This window comes from Caretta caretta, chromosome 9 (genome assembly GCF_965140235.1).
Source record: "Caretta caretta isolate rCarCar2 chromosome 9, rCarCar1.hap1, whole genome shotgun sequence".
Taxonomy (NCBI): Eukaryota; Metazoa; Chordata; order Testudines; family Cheloniidae; genus Caretta; species Caretta caretta.
This window is the reverse complement of record NC_134214.1, coordinates 16,542,353-16,549,362: the sequence shown is the minus strand read 5'-3', so window position 1 is coordinate 16,549,362 and position 7,010 is coordinate 16,542,353. Positions and strand designations below refer to the sequence as shown.

The following is a 7,010-nucleotide window of genomic DNA, read 5'->3' as shown; positions in this document are numbered from 1 at the left end:
ATAGTTGGTCAAAGGCCTTCTGGAGTCACAAGAAGTCCTATAAGAATGCCAAAACCCAAATGTGATTATGTGTTCTGAATGCATGCAAATTTAGTGAAAATGCAAGTGCAAAGTGCCCAATTTTCCTCTCTTTCAGTGGTTTTACACCAGTGGAACTCCACTGACTTCATAAGAGTTACTCCTGATTTACCCCGATGAAAGAGAATTGCAAACGAAGTACAATTCTCTACACTGACCTTTCACTGTGAATGAAAACACAAGAAAGGTTAGTAAGCTGACCACACTTCAGCAGGAACTTTTTTTGAAACAGTGTACAAAACCTTTATTCACCAATAAGTTAAAGTGCTTTCATAAATAGATGTTTAGTCTTTTGTACGCTGTTTAAGAGTATAAAGCTTTCAGTAAAAGCTTCATTTATTCCTCAGACTCTGATCCTTCCTCATCTTGACTGATTTGGAAGTAGCGCAGCTCATATGTCTCCTTATCAGATGCGACCACACGAAGCCAGTCACGAAGATTGTTCTTCTTGAGATATTTCTTTGTGAGGTATTTCAGATACCTTTAAAAAAAGGCAAATATCAATTAACATTCTCTCATAAGGCTTCTTATTGCTATCTTGTGTGTGACATGCCGGATTCAATTTTATGAATGTAACAAATACAAAAACTGCAGTTTTTAGTATACATTGAATATTTCCAAAGGTCACCGTGCCTCACACTCCTGTTCAGAAATTAAAATGGACTCTATGTATATTAACTACTTCATGCAGAATTTCATTCCTGAAGTATCAAATTTTCGCAGTGTGTTATACTTCACTATCACACGGTGCTATGTCAGTGAAGACAGCGATGTCAAAGCACCAGAAACCGACGCTAGCACTATACTAGTTTAGTATTCTCCCCATCCTAAAAGCTTATCTACACACACAAACTGTAATCCTTAACTGTTAAAGGGGTACAATCCCCCCCAAATTCCCCAGTGTGGATGCAATTACACCAATATAAAGGTGCTTATACTGATACAGCATATTCCCCTAAATTATGGGAAATAAGCTAACCCAGTATAAGGCAACTTTATCAAACACTGACTATGTCTATCCTAGCACTTTTGTCGGTCAGGGGTGTGGTTTAATTATGCCAATGCAGGAGCTCTCTCCCCTTGGCTTAGGGCACCTACATGGGAGAACTTACAGGGGCACAGCTGTGCCACTGTAAAGTTTGTAGTGTCAACATAGCCTTAATTCACACTAGGAGTAGACTGATTTAATTATTTCTGAACAAAAATACATCACACGGCTAAGCATAAGTTTAAATTGATATAAAAACTGTGTGTAGGTCTGGTTTAAGTCACTGATATTTACATGTTAAGAAAATTAGATATTACACTATTTTCTCTCTATATATCAAAATTAGATTATATCCTGTCCATCTAATCATAATTCAGAATCAGTTGAACCATAATATGTATACAAGGACAAGAAAATCAACGATCACCTTATATATAAAAACGATACCCACCTTTTAGAGAACTGCTTCTCAGATACGACTGTGATCTTGTTCTTAAAACGTTCAATGTGAACTATGTTCCCCAGGTTTCCAGTTTTTCCATTGACCTTAACCTTCTCCTTTAGGAACTGTTCCTATTTCAATAAAAGAGGAAAAAAGGAACACTAGGGAATGGTGCCCTAGGTATGCACTAGGGAAGGGACCCTAGTCATATAGCACATGTTAAAAACCCAAATGTACTGTATATGTTATGTACATAACACAATAAAATCTTGCTGTAAGCAACTGAAACAACCTCTAACAATCTTGAATAACACTTTTAATGTAATTAATAAAATATTTCTTATCTATAAAAGATGTTTCATACTTTTGTTTGAAAATTCAAGCCTTTTTAACAAGCGTTTATGTAAAAGATAAAACTATACTGACTGACAATTGACTTTCTTAAACTCATAATAAATATACTTTGTCAGCTGTGGTCTGATCTCCATATATACTTAAACATATTATAAAGTTGTTCATTAAGAGTATGAAAAATAGAGCTACTTACAAAATTTCCAGAATCAAATATTCCATCTTCTACAGGATGGGTGAGGTCAAGGCTAAACTTCCAAGTTGATTTTTTTGACTTTCGGTCTTTCTGCTTTAAAAATAAGTCAACTAGTTATTACATATCACTCCCCCCCAACACACTTAAAAAAAACACAAAAAAACAAAAACCTACTACTATCAGGGACATCTGCATGAAAACAGAATCCTGTTTGTTAGTTTATTTGTGCTATCATTAAATGGACTCATTCACTACCCCTGGCAAGGAGTAGGCCACACAATTACCTGACACCTCCTGTTACACTGGCTCTTAAGGCCTAGGCTAAACTTATGTATTTTATTGCACTGGTATGTCAGAAAGGGAGTTTCATGTTTTACTAAAACAACGGGAGTCTTATGACACCTTAAAGACTAACAGATTTATTTGGCCAAATAAATCTGTTAGTCTTTAAGGTGCCACCCGACTCCTTGTTTTTGTTTTTTTTGGATACAGATTAACACAGCTACCCCTCTGATGGTATACTAACATAGCTATGCTGGTAAAAGCCCTACTGTAGTTGCAGTTTCACCAGTGTAACTTCACTTATATTAGTAGAGCTCATGCCAGTACAAGCACTTTTATACAAATATAAGAGTTTAATTATACTAGCAAAGCCTTCTTGGTGTAGGCCTTAGTATCTTTTTCTGTATATATCAGTGATTGGACTTCTCATTACCAGTGTACTTACGGTAAGTACTGAAAGCCCTTACCAAACTGGCATTAAAAGTCAACTTGGGCTAACTCCCAAAATAGAAGGTACAGCAACAAAGCATGCTCAGAGGATGGAGACTTCAGGCACCCATGTCTGAAAATGTGAACCAAAACAGGCGCCTTCACAGAAGATTCTTGGACGTACTGAGCATCCCCAGCTCCATTCAAATGAATGGGATCAGGGAGTCTTCAGCACCTCTGAAAAAAAAGCGGGCCACTTCTACTGAGGTGCTTAAATATGGATTTATGTGCCTAACTTTAGGTGCTCATGTCCGAGCACCCCAGCCGGCGCACAGAGGGGTCGAGGCACAGTTGGGATTTCCCAGGGTCCGAGTCAGGCTACTGAAAGACCCGGTTTGAACGCGCTGGGCAGTTACATGGTGCCTTTCACCTTAGGACCTCAGCGCCCTCCGCGAGGCTAATAACCACCTCGGCACGGCAGCGAGGCGTTAGCTCGACTTCGGGGAAACTGAGGCACGGACGCAGTTAGGCGTTTAGCCCACGGTCATCCCGCGAGCTCTGCAGTCCTGATTGCTCCCTTCATGCGCTACCCCAGCCGCGGCCCTGCTCCCCCTGCCCTCAGCGTTCTGCCTCGGGATAGCGTCAGCCCGAACGTAAGGCGGGGGAAGGACCTGTCCCGCTGGCCGCCGGGCTCCAGGCTAGGGGGGGCGAGGAGCTAGGCCCCACTGAGGCCCATTGGAGCCATGACAACGGGGCTGCCCCCGTCTGCGGGCCGAGAGGGCCAGCGCAGCGCTACCGTGTCTTGCCCAACCCTCCCGCGGCCGCCGGGGTGCCACGCGCCCGGCGCTCTCACTCACCGGCGCCATCCCGCCAGCCCGCGCTCAGGCCTCTCAAAAGGCGGAAGCCGCTGCCTCGCTGGGCTTTTATGTCTAGTGTGGGTGTGATGTCATCACGCAGGAGCGTGTGGCGTAAAGGAGGGACACGTGGCCGAATGCTGCGTCACAGCCTGCGAGGGGGCGGAGCGTGGGCGTTAGCAGTGGCTGCGCTCTCTCCGCAGGGCGCTCGCCGGCCTGTGTCATGTGGCGCGGGGAGCTGGGAGGGGCAGGGGCAGGCTCAGCGCCTCTGGGAGTGGAGGATTGCGTTCCTTCTTGTTTGCATGCCACAGAGCAGGGTTGGGAGCACTGTTCCTGCTAAGCTGTGCGCGTGGACACAGATCCTAACCCCCGCCCCCCACGGCGAATACCACGCACACAACAATTGGCACAGAATATTTTTGTGTACATGACCAGAACAGAAGAGAGCACATTGGTCAAATGAAGCACAATCAAAAATTTCGCAAAAAGAAAAGGAGTACTTGTGGCACCTTAGAGACTAACCAATTTATTTGAGCATGAGCTTTCGTGAGCTACAGCTCACTTCATCGGATGTATACCGTGGAAACTGCAGCAGACTTTATATAGACACAGAGAATATGAAACAATACCTCCTCCCACCCCACTGTCCTGCTGGTAATAGCTTATCTAAAGTGATCATCAAGTTGGGCCATTTCCAGCACAAATCCAGGTTTTCTCACCCCCACCCCCATACACACACAAACTCACTCTCCTGCTGGTAATAGCTCACCAACAACCACATACCACACAACAGAACCACTAACCTAGGAACTTATCCTTGCAACAAAGCCCGTTGCCAATTGTGCCCACACATCTATTCAGGGGACACCATCACAGGGCCTAATAACATCAGCCACACTATCAGAGGCTCGTTCACCTGCACATCCACCAATGTGATATATGCCATCATGTGCCAGCAATGCCCCTCTGCCATGTACATTGGTCAAACTGGACAGTCTCTACGTAAAAGAATAAATGGACACAAATCAGATGTCAAGAATTATAACATTCATAAACCAGTCGGAGAACACTTCAATCTCTCTGGTCATGCAATCACAGACATGAAGGTCGCTATCTTAAAACAAATAAACTTCAAATCCAGACTCCAGCAAGAAACTGCTGAATTGGAATTCATTTGCAAATTGAATACTATCAATTTAGGCTTAAATAGAGACTGGGAGTGGCTAAGTCATTATGCAAGGTAGCCTATTTCCCCTTGTTTTTTCCTACCACCCCCCCCCCCCAGATGTTCTGGTTTAACTTGGATTTAAACTTGGAGAGTGGTCAGTTTGGATGAGCTATTACCAGCAGGAGAGTGAGTTTGTGTGTGTATGGGGGTGGGGTGTGAGAAAACCTGGATTTGTGCTGGAAATGGCCCACCTTGATTATCATGCACATTGTAGGGAGAGTGGTCACTTTGGATGAGCTATTACCAGCAGGATAGCGAGTTTGTGTGTGTGGTTTTTGGGAGGGGGGTGAGGGGGTGAGAGAACCTGGATTTGTGCAGGAAATGGCCCAACTTGATTATCATGCACATTGTGTAAAGAGTTGTCACTTTGGATGGGCTATCACCAGCAGGAGAGTGAATTTGTGTGGGGGGGTGGAGGGTGAGAAAACCTGGATTTGTGCTGGAAATGGCCCAACCTGATGATCACTTAAGATAAGCTATTACCAGCAGGACAGTGGGGTGGGAGGAGGTATTGTTTCATATTCTCTGTGTGTATATAAAGTCTGCTGCAGTTTCCACGGTATGCATCCGATGAAGTGAGCTGTAGCTCACGAAAGCTCATGCTCAAATAAATTGGTTAGTCTCTAAGGTGCCACAAGTACTCCTTTTCTTTTTGTGAATACAGACTAACACGGCTGTTACTCTGAAACCAATCAAAAATTTGTACGGAAGAAATTTTTTGCGTGCTGGGCCTGTCAGAAAATAGAGGGAACATTGGTTGGGAGGTTGGGTTTTACCCCACCTCCCTTCCCCAACTTTAAGAAACAGATTAAAGCAACATCAACAAAACAAAGCCTAGGATTGCCCCAGGAATGGTTAATTGCCAAAATGTTAAGAACTAAGAAAAAAAAAGTCAGGCTTTTTAAAAAGGAAAAAATCTTTGCACTAGTAAGGCAAATCCATCCAACCTAAAACAAAACCTTGGGGAAGTTTTTCAAAATGTTATTTAAGGTCCCGCTCCTGCCATGAGCTTTGCCCAGGTGTACCCCTAAAGCCTGGCAGAGCTCCGTGCGGGACTTTTGGGGCCTAATCTTGTAAAGAGGAAAAGGGGAGGAAGCATCTGCACTCATGCTTGTGCCCTTTGCCCTGCAAATACAAATTGTATTGCCTGAAAATGTTGAAGCAGTCACACTTTGGGCCATCATTGACATTGTTTTTTCTTGGCCCAGGCAAACTATGGCCCTTACCCTGCATTAGGCTACAGCAGGGATTGGCAACCTTTCAGAAGTGATGTGCCGAGTCTTCATTTATTCACGCTAATTTAAGGTCTTGCGTGCCGCTAATACATTTTAATGTTTTTAGAAGGTCTCTTTCTATAAGTCTATAATATATAACTAAACGATTGTATGTAAAGTAAATGAGGTTTTTAAAATGTTTAAGAAGCTTCATTTAAAATTAAATGAATACAGATCTTATCAGTTTAGTGTGATCCTTGCCTTTGTTTTTCCTTGCTGAGTTTTCCAATGTCTGGCACGTATTTGGATACTTTCAGCTGCACAGAGGCTTCTGAATGATCAGTTGTTAACCAGCTCCAATAGGGACAGCGGAGAGATTTCATGTGTGAACGTACAGGTATGTGGATCCAAATGCTGAAAGCATTGCAAACACAATTTTCTTCAAACAGTTAAATTTAACTTGCAGGGACGTCCAGCAGGTCAGAATAGAGGCCCCATGATCTCTCTCAGTAGCTTCAAGTGCACTCCGCAGATCTCCAAACTTTGATGCCCACAATTCTGAGCTTTTTAACTGAATGAGCTGCATTTCGAAAACTTCAACACCCACCCACTGAAATACAAACAAATCCAAGTCACTTTCGTTGAACTTTTCAGATTTAATTAGAAAAGAAAGCATTGGGCCAAACTGCTGGAAATCTTGAAATCTGTCAGAAAATTCTGATTCCAGTTCTTGCATGTACATTCTAATCTCAACGTCAAATGCAGAGCGCTGTTCCACGTGGCATGACAGTGATGTAAGCAGCAAACCAGGACTTAAAAATATCCCAGCACAGTGGTGCTGGAACAATTTTTTAAGGTGGGGGTGCTGAGCTGTGCCCCCTCTTTCCCCTGTCTGTACTCCTCACTGCCGCAGGCTGGGGTCAGTGGGCCACAACTGGGGGCAGCTGC

At 43.5% G+C, this 7,010-nt stretch overlaps 1 protein-coding gene across 2 annotated transcripts; it reads right to left on the bottom strand.

Moving 5' to 3' along the window:
• Positions 1–296: 296 nt before the first annotated feature.
• RPL22L1 (ribosomal protein L22 like 1) lies at positions 297–3,739 on the bottom strand. Of its 2 annotated transcripts, none has more exons than XM_048864375.2 (4): positions 3,624–3,739; positions 2,056–2,148; positions 1,518–1,639; positions 297–559 (listed from the first exon to the last, which is right to left on the bottom strand). In XM_048864375.2, the coding sequence occupies exons 1-4, from the start codon at positions 3,630–3,632 to the stop codon at positions 415–417; spliced, it is 369 nt and encodes a 122-aa protein (XP_048720332.1). In that variant the 5' UTR covers positions 3,633–3,739; the 3' UTR covers positions 297–414. The 2 variants fall into 2 exon arrangements, with proteins under 2 accessions (XP_048720332.1, XP_048720333.1); XM_048864376.2 differs by having other exon boundaries at positions 2,056–2,145.
• Positions 3,740–7,010: the final 3,271 nt, after the last annotated feature.

Excerpts from the sequence above, each read along its gene's own strand:
- RPL22L1 (XM_048864375.2), bottom strand. Across the intron at positions 1,640-2,055 it reads TATTTGATTCTGGAAATTTT|GAACAGTTCCTAAAGGAGAA; the intron begins GTAAGTAGCTCT and ends TTATTGAAATAG. Across the intron at positions 560-1,517 it reads GAGAAGCAGTTCTCTAAAAG|GTATCTGAAATACCTCACAA; the intron begins GTGGGTATCGTT and ends CTTTTTTTAAAG.